This window comes from Lissotriton vulgaris, chromosome 3_2 (assembly GCF_964263255.1).
Source record: "Lissotriton vulgaris chromosome 3_2, aLisVul1.2, whole genome shotgun sequence".
NCBI lineage: Eukaryota > Metazoa > Chordata > Amphibia > Caudata > Salamandridae > Lissotriton > Lissotriton vulgaris.
The window spans coordinates 288,344,415-288,357,393 of NC_141690.1; the positions used below are offsets into that span (position 1 = coordinate 288,344,415).

Below are 12,979 nucleotides of genomic sequence, written 5' to 3' on the forward strand. Positions count from 1 at the left end.
TCATTGTCTACTTCATGTCACACAGAACCCCTTGGTGATAAAAAACATCCTCGTAATTCACTAGCCTAGTCTACATGATAAACCACTCTATAACTCACCAATTTTCCTCCCCAGCTTCATACGAATTCAGTTCTAATCTCTCAGAGGCCTAGATAGCTGCTTCAATCGTGTCTATTCTTCATGGTGGCGTACAGTTGCATTCACATCCAGAGAGAGAGGGTTACAGACTAGAGAGCGGCCGGGTGAATTTAAGGTCCAATAGGGGCTTGTGAACCACACCATGCCACTACATGAGTAACTAGGATATTACAGCAAGGGCTGGAGTAGCACTGGTGTTTGCCCAAATCAATTTGTATTTCATGACTAAGCTTCAGTTCTTCATTGCTGGAGCAGTGTGCCAGCTACATGGCCTGTGAGCTACAGTGCTGAGCCCCCACCACTTACAGGGAGCGTAAACTCACTGAGTACACGAGCCATACTTGTGTCTTATTCATACACTGGCCAAGCAGTCACGGCCAGAGTAGGTTTGGGTGGGAGAGGTTCTGTTAAAGACCCTCATTGGAAGCAGCTCTACAGTGAGTTTAAGCTAGTCCAAAGAGCAATCTCGAACAAGAATCACGAAGACAACGGTTTGAGAGCCAAAGTTTTTAATTGACTATTCATGACAACTGTAGACAGTGTATAGAAACCAGCAACTATTACCCGTAATGACCAATCACAACATTTCATTAGCTGAAAAATGTTTTTAAATTAAGAAAAAAACTATGAATTTGCAGAAACATGTGCACAGATTGTTCAAAGGTACTCCAGGACTTCAACAGTACATATTTGATTCTGTCTGTCGAAATATGTATGTGCAGAGCTACGCACGACTGCTGGGTTTCTGGATTGTGACATATCAAGATACGCACTAGGTGGAAGTTGTTCAAGTTTCGCCTGACTGGCCTAGGGATGTCCAACTTTCCTGGTACGAGCATGCCCAGAGTTACCTGTACTTCTAGGGGGGCTGAGGCGCAAAACCTTTTCAGGTCTCCACCAAGAGTGAAAAAGATGTTGGTGGAAGAAGGAATCTGATCACAGTTCTAAGGCCAGAACAAGCAATTCTAAGTGTTCCTCATTGTAGGAATTTAGAATGTATTTTCTTTTAGGCCTTTCCACCACATCTCTTCCCACTCATGAGGATAGATATGGAGGAGTTGTGGTGGATAGGGAACAGCTACAAGATTTTCCAACAGAATGGCCCGTTACCACAAAGAGTACATCAAGGAACCTTTAACTGAAAGTGGCTAAGCAGCTTTTCATTCTGGAGGACAAATAGAATACCCAAATGACGTAATCTGAAGATTCTACCCCAACACTCAACACGAGGGCTTTCCACATGGGACCAACACAGGCGAATATCAACTTTACTCCTCCGACGTGCATGAGTTGCACTGTCCTTCCGAGAGCTCCGGAGCACTACACCTTAACAGGAACACTATAAATCCATTAATGGCTTCATATTTCATAAACAGGTTCTCCTCGCAGGCAACAGATTGGACCCTTGTCCCTGGCCCAAGGGACCTTTAACCCAAACCACTCTCAGAATTCTGCTTTGTGACTGGTGTAACAGTAGTCTTGTACAATCAAATTTAAGAAGTGTTTTATTGAAATGAAATGCAGTGTGGAACTTTCCCAAACTGCTTCAAGACTAGTGGCAAAGATCTGGGTTTCTTGTAGAGATCGGCTAGTTTTTTCACCTGCTCAGAATTATTCTGCATCGAACACAGTAATATTGTTATGTACTTGTGACCGACACCCCAGGGGAGTTTGGCAAATTTTGCCAGATTCAGGCTCAAATGCTCAGTGGTACCTTAAGCCATCAGCTTTACATGTTAAAAGTGTTGTGATTTCAGAAGTTTAGGTGAATAAACCAGTATTGCAGAACGTCTTAGACGTCAGAATTTATGAAATGACTTCTTTATGGAGCAATACTTTTTAAGGGTTTCGCAGCCCAACACCCGAACATAAAACTAAAAAGAGCAATGTGAATGGCTTTTTCAATACTCCTTCCATGACATGCCTGACATCAGACTTGAATCGAAGGGCAAATATCCAGGGCAACAATCCACCTTTGTTGAGGAGTCTCTGATTAGGATGATGAACTGAGAGCAGAGAAGTCCAACCCTTGCCTCTCAGCCGATGAGAAGTCTCCACCAATTGGGAGATCATTTAGTTCAGGTGTCCAATCGTACCGTAAGAATGTTCATTGGAGGTAGATCATTCCAGAATACATTGCCCTACAATCGACTGCATTCTCAGAGTAGACTGGATCACCAATTTTAGTAGAAAGCAGAGAAGTCAGGCACAGTGTCCCTGACTCAGTTTGTTGGCATCCAGGAGCTTTTTAATCGCATCAAACAAATAACTATACCCTTGGGTACATCATTTATCGGATGCAATATAATACCACCTATTGCAATTTTCTGGGGTGTAACATGCAGGTTTTGGTGGTTACCACATCATAATCGACATTGCACAGTAAATGCTAGACACGTTTTCCCTGTTAAATTCTGGCAGGGGAGCACCTGCCAATAGTTAACGAAGTGTGACATATTTAACACACCCAGTACTTACTAGATGAGAAATATCACCTACTTGTAATTCTGACCCCTGATCAAAGAAGGGTGTACGCAGAGATTGGTTGGCAAACACTGACCCGTTCGCAATCAGGGCCACTGTGGCAATTGTTCTGCGCCTTGCTTCTGCCAGTCTCTAGTAGAATATTCATTCCTCAATAAGAAGATCAATAGCTTGTTTGAATCTAGAAAGCTCTTTCTCTTTAGATGAAGCAAAAGCAGATAGAGATACAGTCATGTAAATCCCTGCATTACCCGCATGAACGTTAGAAAACGTAGTGGGCAGCAACTACTAGTTGGTTACAGAGGTGCAAAAAAAAAAAAAGGGCAGCAGTGTGACGGATGATTAAAGGAGGCTCTATTTCCACAAATAAATGTTATTTGTATATAGAAAGGTCTGGTACCAGTTAAAAGCTGCACTGGAGCACTTGCTCCAAGGCAAGATGGCATTCACGGTCGTCAACGTCAGATGCCCCCACGCAATCTTATGGACTTCACAGACATCAAGGATGCTAACCACTCTGCTCCCGAGTAAAGAAGCCGGATCAACAAAAGTGCACAGTAACCGCCCCCACCCAGAAGAGATGAGGGAACAGATACTTGAGGGCTAATGTAATGGTCGTTCTTGGACTGCAAGGAGTAGAAACATGCATAATTCATGAAGGAGACAAATCATTGGTGAGGACAAGCAATTAGTTCTCTCCCGATGGACCACATTGAAGCCTCGGATCCGGGAGTAAAAAGCGGTCTGGAGATCATTTAATTAACTTCACATTAATAAGATGGACCTAGATTGGAGTGGATGGATTAAGAGAACAAGGATTACTTCAAGTACAGAGAGTACTCAAAGTTTTGAAAGATACAAAATATTAGAACGTGCTGCAGCAGGACTGCTTGTTTTCAGAGCAGAAGATGGAGGCCAAAGTTGTATTTCCTTATTAGTGTTTAGGGTAGGATTCTCGCGGTGGACAACACTCCCACCTCAGCATTCCTTCTGCCAGTCTAACAGTTATGTAGCACCCAAGTAAAATGTTGTGATTAAGTAAACACTTATCAAAGCACCTTGATGTAAAGATGAGTTTGTTGGGAGAGCCTGGATTTAAATAGGCATGACTGGTGAAGCCAGTGTGGCTGTGTGAAGGGTCTCAGGTCAAGTTAAGAAGTACAGGGGGAAGGGCAGTATGCATCACTAGTACCAAGAAACAAACATCACAGGAAACTGTCTGGGCACTTCTCAGGGTAAGTGCTGGGTCTCTGGAGCATCAATTAGAATGGGTGACATGTCCGCAATTAACACATTTAAATCTTTTTGCTTTGGGTCACCACTCTTGAAACCCTTGTGATACTCTTGGTGGATTTTCAGATGTTTTGTAAGTAGCTTCTTGGCAGAAAACCGCTCATCACATTTAGTACATGCAAACTTAATCTGGTTTGAGTGTATTGTCTGGTGTACCATAAGTCGGGAGTTAGTCACAAATGTTTTGCCGCATTCGGCACATAGAAAGGGTCTTTCTCCCGTGTGGTTTTTCTGATGAAGCACGAGATGCTGTTTTTCCGAAAAGCCCTTACCACACTCACTGCATGAAAAACGCTTTTCCCCTGTGTGGATTCTCTGGTGTACTACAAGTGTTTTCTTTTCAGCAAAGCTCTTGCCACACTCAGTGCAGCTAAAGGGTCTTTCTCCTGTATGGGTTTTCATGTGACTGAGAAGGGATTTCTTCTCAGTGAACCTCCTTCCACAGTCGAAGCAGGCAAAAGGTCTCTCCCCTGTGTGGATTCTTTGATGTTTTAGAAGATTACTTTTAAGTGTGAAGCTCTTTTCACACTCAGTGCAGGGAAAGGGCCTCTGCCCTGTATGGCTTCGCTGATGTATTAAGAGGGCGTACCGCTTAACAAAGGGCTTACCACATTCATTACATTCAAAAAGTCCCTCCCCGGTGTGAATTTTCTGGTGATACAGAAGACTTGACTGCATAGTAAAACCCTTGCCACACTCTGCACACTTAAAGGGCCGCTCCCCGGTATGAACCTTTTGGTGGCTTCGAAGACTCAACCGTTGACTGAACCTTTTCCCACACTCCATGCAGGCAAACGGCTTTTCACCAGTGTGAAGTCTTTGGTGATACACAAGATGTCCCTTTTGAGTAAAGCTCTTCCCACACTCTGGGCATGTGAAAGGCTTCTCTCCTGTGTGAATTTTCTGGTGGGTTTGAAGGTTACCCTTAAGTTTGAAGACTTTGTCACACTCGTTGCACGGAAATGATGGCTCTGGCACATGGGTCCTCTGGTGCTTTAAAAGCTGTGCCTTGAAAGCGAAGGTTTCCCCGCACTCAGTGCATTTCAATTCGACAGGTCCTGTGTGAATTCTCATGTGGCGTTGAAGACTGGTCTTGTAAAAAAAACTCTTATCGCACTCGGAGCAGGGAAACGTTTCTTCTTCTTCTTGTACACTTGCAGACTTTGTTTGGCTTTCTGCAAAATGAAAACAAAAGCGTAAGCGAGTGGGTGATGACAAAATACAATTGCCAGAAACAGCACTTGAGCTTCTCCTTGTGTCCCTCTGACAAAGGCATCATATCTCAGAAAGGAGCACACAGTATGTTTTACTCAATACTCATCGAGGTATTGTTCATTAACATGCAATTAAAATATCATTTAAGACCATTCCTTTACCCAACGAGACATCAAGGTTATGGCTCTTGTGCAAAGTTCAAACTATATTCTTTCCTTAACAAACACTTTACTTGCCCTACTTTTTACGGCCAATCTACAACAAGATAACATGAGGAAATACTGAAGTGCTGCTTTTTATTCAGATCTGTCCTCAGAGGAGCTTTGACAAACCACAGCAGCATGAACGACTCACTTTCACTCAAATGACAATCTGTGTCAATCAGTGCACACAAAAACAACGAAACCCATCAAAGATAATCGCTGCATATGACTTCATACTCAGGCCATCCCTGTGTGTAACACTTACACCACCCCCCAGAGTGTTGATGGAAATATGACAGTTCTGCCATTACCATAGGGCCAACCTAATCCTTATTTGCAGAGCAGCACTGGTTTTCAGCTGATGGAAAGTGGGTGATGTGTACAGAAGAATGACGTGGTTTATGAAATCCTCTGGTGAGGTTGGGTTGCACGTGTGATTTCGACTGGAGAATTGTATAAAGAAATTAGTGTTTCTCATACAATGATTGTATGTTTTAAATTTGTTAAAATTTGTGCTTGATGAAATCGTGATATGTAATCTTGCTCGTTCTTTTATGATTTTCAATAATCGAATAAAGATAATTGACTGACTGACTATAAAGAAATGCATCAGGAAATGAAGGAATGTTAATGTTGCATCCCTGGTGGACAGCGGGGAAGTAAGCAGCAGCACAGACAAACGTATGGAGGAGGACAGGTCTGATGTTCGGTTTATACAATCCTCAAGGAAAGCACAGATCCAAGAATACTACCGGTTGTAATAGTTGGAGATACAAGATCCTCCTGAAAACTACACTTACAGACCAGGCGCAGGAGAGTGCTTGCAAGGCTAAAAATGACCTTGTCATCCGGTTCTGCTGAGAGGCAGACACTGGATAAAGTGGCTGCTGGTGGGTCACGGAGAATGGTCGTATCTGAAACGCAATGTATATAGTTACATTTGCAGAGACCAACTATAGGTAATTAAGTGAGACGGCTACGAGACTGTTGCTTGCTACCTATATGTGTGGTCATCAGAATATTAACTCTTGTATAAAAGTCTATGGGTCCGACACGCCTTGATCAAAAACAAATGACACAGCAAAATAATATTAATTTGGCACAGGAATTTTAAGAGAACCCACTCAGTTGGGTATCAAGTAGATGCTACAAGATTTTCAGATGACCGCAGTCTTTCTGAATATTGACCTCAACAAATAAAAATAATCTGCTGCTGGGAGCAGGGACAGATGCGAACAAAGCAAGAGTGTGTTCCTTGGAGGATAGTCATACGCTTCCACCAACTGCTTGCCAGAGTTAGTCCCTTGAAGGGATCGTGCATTCTCGTCATCCTGAAAAGAGGATTCATGCAAGTCTCCTACAGGGACACCCGATAGACCCATTGAGTTAGCACTAGAGTCAGTATGTCATTGATGAGGCCCACCAGTGAAAGGTTTGGAATAATTCCCTTGGTTGACAAGAGATGAATACACGATAAAGAATCCCACTGTAGCAGTGACTCAGTGTGATCCATAGCGAGGGCACCTCATACTAATGGGATGGGGAACGATCTTTGAGCTTCTGAAGCGTGGAATGTGGTCCCAACAGGAGCCAATTTATCATATACACCTCCTGGGACAGAGTCGCTCTCCTCGCTCCGAAGTCTTTTCTAGCTGAACTGGATAACGACAGGTTAGCGTTAATTCAAATGCACAACATGACAAAGAACTACCAGAACAAGCAGGGGTACTAAAGAGAGGACATTCTTGACCTGGCATCAGCTCATTGCTCAAAACCCTTCTATAGCAAGGTTTTTTACCCAAAATGGATTAAAAGAACAATATAACATCATAAGTAGAGTAACAGTAAGTCAAGAATTGACAAAAATGTTCCTAGTATTTGGTTACTTGAGAAAAATAGCAGATGGATCCTGTTACAACCAAAGGTCATGTGAAGTTAGAAGATTTTCTATCAAGGGGGTGGAGGCGGGATCAAAGAGATGCTTTTTGATGCCTGATCATGGGCTTTACCGGTGCTAGTTTACAGCAATGCCGATATCGAAATCGTGACTAATAAGGTGAAAGAGGTTGGCCAAAAATAATTTGGGCTGTCAAGGGGTGGGTTCACAAAGCACGGTCAATGGACAACAGTGCAAGGATCATTTATCGAGGCCTCCTCTACAGGGAGATAGATCGAGTTCATTTACTCCATTGTGGCACTTTACATTTGTGGCTAGACTCCATTAACATCCTGAGATGAGTCCTCCTACCTAGTCAGATGAAAGGTTTTGTATCTGGTGTCTGACAATGACCATCAACACTGTACTAGACAGAAACGGTGCCACCCAACCTACAATATTTGACACAGCCTGCGTTATAGTTTTCTTCAAGCTTTCATACTGAATAGGAATATTTATTTTCTACTTGTCCCATCCCTTTTTTTATTTAAATGGCATGGGATTACTTGCTGGATCCTTGTGAGGATTTTTCCACAGGCTGAAAGCATTTTACTCTTCGGGCGCTGTACATCATCTGGTTAAAAAATGTTGGCGCCTCTGCTCTTCGAACATATTCATGAAACATATTTGAGGCATCGTCCATGGGCCGCATGTTTCCTTGTGCAAATCATGCAGCGTGTAGGGTTAGTGAGGACCAAGCCCGGGTCTTAAAAAAGCCATAAACAATACTCCAAAGAATAAGGTTTTGAAACCATGCTAAGCTTTTGCTTCTAAAATGATACTGGTTTCCTGGCCAATTACATTAGATTGCTAACTACCTTTTGTCCTAACACCAACTATCTGCCATTAGTGACTACATAACCTACCAAAATTACAGACAAGATTTAAGCAATTTAGAAAGTCCAAATAATTGTTAATTATGGGTTCTGTTCGTACACCGTTGGCAACATTCAAACATCTAACCGAGGGCAGGATGGCTCATTGTAAATTAAAACTTTTCCAAAGTGCTAAAAGAGTTCAAGAAAGGAAGATCCAGAGTCCTCTTTGATGGTAAAATGAATAACGACTACCTTTCATACAGCAGTCTCTGTTGGTTAGGCTTATACAGCCTTGAAATCATTTCATACAAGGCACTACTGCCTACAATCTGACTCCAGAAGAGATTTCAGAGTGTAAAGAGGAATTGTTCATAATATGGGCTGGAATTTGAGGGTTATGACAAACTCCACACAATTTCAGGACTCAGTTCTATGGACAAAGCTCTCTTGATGCTTAAAGTGCCTGCAGAATGGGGCATCACATACAGAGCATTCTAATGGGTCTCCCCTTGGTTTCAATTTCTTCTTTGGATAGAAGGATGAACAATTCACTAAGTCCAAAAACACACCACCCAAAAGTGAACTTGGATCTTTAACCCAGAAAAATAACAACAGAACAAAGGGGCACAGGAGAACTGGTGTATGGAATAGAAAGGGGGAGGAGCCTGCGGGTCAAAGACCAGGAGTTCTTTCCAAGTCATGACCAAATCAAGGCACATCATCTTAAATTAGCTGCTGGTGTCTTTATTCCTAAATTATTTTCTTCTTTCCTTCTTGGACTTTTTTGTATAGTTATTTTTTCTGCTTTCTCTGGTTCCCTAGTGCAAACATGCCTTCGGTGATAAAGCACTCTACAAATACTATATACATTTTTATGCTGCGCAAAGCGATGTATATTCTCAGAAGAGAAAGTTTCAGCTGCCCATTAGAGTTGCTTCTACTTCAGACAAATCTCTGCTCAAAACTAAAAGGAAGACCAATGGCATGTGGAGTGGGCTGTGCCCGCATAATTTAATTGAGCCATCATGAGTAGGAGTAGGTTTTGTGCCTTTTAGCTCCCAACATATTTAGAGCTCCTTGTGTCCAGCCTCTTGCTACTGTTCTGAGTAATGTCTGGACTACCAGTCTTGTAGAGGGCCATCGATTTGAGGCAAAAAGAAGTCCCTGTGCTGCCAGAGAAGGGCTCTAAGCATTCCTCACTACTGCACAGTTGTGAACTATGCAGATTCATGTTGTGGCATGCCCAGCAGGGCTGTAGCATTCTTCGATTCGGGCCTTACAAGGTGGACATGGAATAGAGTCCCATGGTGCCTTTAGTTTCAAAGATGTTGAAATGGAGGGCAAATATACTATGGACCACTGAGGTCCTTGGGTAAGAGAGTGAGGGAGAAAGACAGAAAACAAAAGAGAACAAGAAATTGAGATGGAGAGGGTGGCTTTAGATAGTGCCTGGTTTAATTATTATTATTGAACAGCTGGCAGGGAGTCACCCAAGGATAATGGCCTATGAGTTGTGGGGGGTTTGGTTGAAGGTGAGACAATGTAGTGAAGCGATTAGCATCCACCATCTCCAGGCAACCTGCAGAGTTTAACTATTTATATCATAAGGGATAGAGCCGTGCTGTATCCTCGAAAGCAGATTTTGTAATTTCTCTCCTCTTCTTAATATCTGTTCTGCAGGTCCAAGGGTGAACATAAATCAAATTATGGACGCCATCCTTACAAGATGGTGACAGGGATTGGTTTTGCAAGCTTAATAAAATGCATTGAAGAAGCTAGGGCTCTCAACCCAACGGTCTTGGTAAGCAGCCATGCAGAACAAAAACTAAGAAGGAAACTGTTTGAATATTTGTTTGAGGAAATTGGGTTCTGTTGCAGTACCTCCCCATCCCCACACATTTTGCCTGGCTTTTGATGCAACTTTGACTGTAGAGTACTGGGTCCCTCTTGTCCAAGGTCCCAATACCAGTGTTCTTTCCCTAAAACAGATCTACAATTTGCACTTCTGCCCCCCTGTAAGTCGCTAGTAGGTTGTACTCTGGGTACCCAAGGCCTGGAGGCTGAAGAGGGTTCCCTGGGATCCCTCTCACAAGGACTATGCCACTGCCCCTGCAACTGGCATGTTCCTGTGAGGTAAAAAAATAACCAGGTCGACATAGAACACTGCTTGCGTGCCATGCCAGCTATCAGTGCCTATGGTATAGGCAAGTCATCCCTCTAGCAGGCCTTACCAGCCCTAAGGCAGGGTGCACTATATACCAGGTGTGGGCATATCAGCATGAGCAGGTATGCCCCTACATAATTGGGGTCTATTCCTTAATATTGTAAGTGCCAGGAAAGCCACATGGGCTGGGAACATGACAACTGGATTACCACAGCATCCTGATGGCTTCACTGAACGAAGGAGTGTTTGGCACCTGTAGGAAAGTGCCTCTTTTTTACATGGTTACCCCCAAACTCTAACCTCCAAGTCAGGGGAAACTGCTCTCCCTTCCCGTGGTCGAGGCACTGCCCCCAGCGCCTTTCTGGTGTCCCAGGTAGGTGTTCAAGGCCTTCCTCCACCCGCAAGCTTCTGCCTGCGCCTCATCCCTGGTGGTCCAGTGGGAGAGCCTGCTCTTCAGCTAGTCCGCTCTGTTCAGTCATTTCTGTCTCTCTGTTCATGCTATCTTTTTCGGTTTTTTCTATCTCTGCCGCCTGTTTTTTATTGCCTTTTACCTTTTTCCTGCCGCTGCTGCCCCTCCCCTCTCAGTGCGTTGTAGTTACTGCCTCCCTCCCCAACCCCTACTCAATGGCAGCCGCTATGCGACAGGGGGAGCAAGAACTCTGACCTCCTGGTCAGTGAAAGGCAAGTCAGTCTGCGCCAGTCCGCAACCAGCCCCAGAGACCCTAATCTTCCGACAAAAGCACTCTCCATGCACTCAACCCTGGAAGCAACAATTGCCAGCTCTCGAGGCAGAGCAATTCCCAAGCCCCGTTCTCCTGCCGACACTGCCACCGCACCTTCATCCTCCTCCGGACCCAGACAGTCACCACCAACCCCCCGTACGCCAACGCACCCAAACTCCTGAGCTGCATCCTCCTCAACCTACTCTTCCTGCACAGACATGCAGTAGAAGTTAGGGACCTCCTCAACACCCTCTCGCCCGACATTGCCTTCCTCACAGAGACCTGGACCAACACTGTCTCCGCTCCAGACATCGCAACCACCATCCCAGACGTGTACAAAATCCTGAGGAAAGACCGCCCTGGAGGAGGCCTCGCCATCGTCCACAACAGCTCCCTCCGACTGACAACCACCATCTCGTACGACACCTTGCCCCCCACATGGACCACATCCATTTCCAGATCCAGCCCAACCCCAGAACGACACTCTGTGGAACACTCACCTACAACCCTCCCCCCCGGACCCCGCTCCCAGTTCACCAACACCATCGCAGACTGCATAGCGCCCCACACCCTGGCCTCCACGGACTGCGTACTGCTCTGAGACCTGAATTTCCACCTAGACAACCTCAGCAACCTGAACTCCACCGCCCTCTTAGAGAACCTGCCCTCAGCCGCACTCCTCCCCCTACCACAACAGACGCCAACACTGCAGCCAATGACCTCCATCAAAATATCACCGACTGCGCAAACACGCTCGCCCCCCTCCAGAACTCCGCGGGGCTACAACACAAAAGCCACCTGGTTCACTACGGGCCTCTGAGAACCCAAACACTTGTGCCAGACGACTGGAGAAAGCATGGAGAAACAGCAAAACCCTGGAAACATGCACTGCCTACAGGGTTGCAGCCACGGCACACCAGCAACTCATCAGATCTACAAAGAGAAACTTCCTTCAGGACAGAGTACTCTCCAAACCCCACAACTCCAAGGAACTCTTCACCATCATATAAGAAGTCACCAGACCCCACAGCGAAACCACTGATGTCCCTCCCTCCCAGGACCTCTGCAATATACTCAGCTCTTTCTTCCACCACAAGATCAGGACGCTCTACGACAACTTAGATGACAAAGACCAACACCTTTCACCAGCTACGCCACCCAGCAGACCCTACTCACCTGGACCCGTCACCACAGAAGACAATGAAGAGCATCCACTCCAAAGCACCCACCGACCCCCTGCCCGCTGCACAGCTTCCACAGAGCTGCCTCCGCAATCACACCAGAACTACTAGAGACAATCAATTGCGCCCTCATAACAGGCACGCTCCCTGACAACTGTAAACATGCCAAAGTCGAACCATCGCCAAGAAGCCCTCCGCAGCCGTGACGGTACTCAAGAACTACAGTCTCCTCTCTCTCCTCCCCTTCGCCGCCAAAGTCATCGAGAAAATAGTCAACACCCAGCTAAAACACTTCATAAAAGCAAACATCCTCGACTCATCTCAATCTGGATCCCGCAGCAACCCCAGCACAAAGACCACCCTCCTAGCCGTCACGGATGACATCTGCAGCATCCTCGATCAAGGCCACACTGCAGACCTCATTCTGCTAGACCTCTCAGCCGCCTTGGACACCATCTCCAACCACACACTAGCCTCCAGACTCCACAACGCCGGCATACAGGGAACTGACTTAGACTGGCTTCGCTCTTTCCTCTCCAGCAGAACACAAAGAATAAGACTCCCGCCTTCCTCGCCGAACCCACAGAGAATAGATGCAGAGTACCCCAAAGATCCTCCTTCAGCCCCACGCTCTTTAACATCTACATGGCCCCACGCTCAATCATCAGAACACAGACTCAGCAGAGTATTCTACGCCGACGACACCCAGATCATCCTCTCCCTCACCAAGGAACGCAACATCCCCAGGAACAGTTTCTAGGAAGGAATGAAGGACGTCTCATCCTGGATGAGCAGCAGCTGCCTAAAGCTCAACTCGGAGAAGAC

The 12,979-nt window shown here is 45.4% G+C and overlaps 1 protein-coding gene across 1 annotated transcript in view; it reads right to left on the minus strand.

The window, feature by feature from the left end:
• Positions 1–630: 630 nt before the first annotated feature.
• LOC147725712 (uncharacterized) overlaps positions 631–12,979 on the minus strand; it is a 66,214-nt gene continuing 53,865 nt past the window's right edge. The window contains exon 6 of the mRNA XM_086964400.1: positions 631–5,090. Within this exon, the coding sequence (XP_086820526.1) occupies positions 3,853–5,090 (1,238 nt within the window). The 3' untranslated portion in view covers positions 631–3,852. The remainder of the gene's footprint in view (positions 5,091–12,979) is intronic.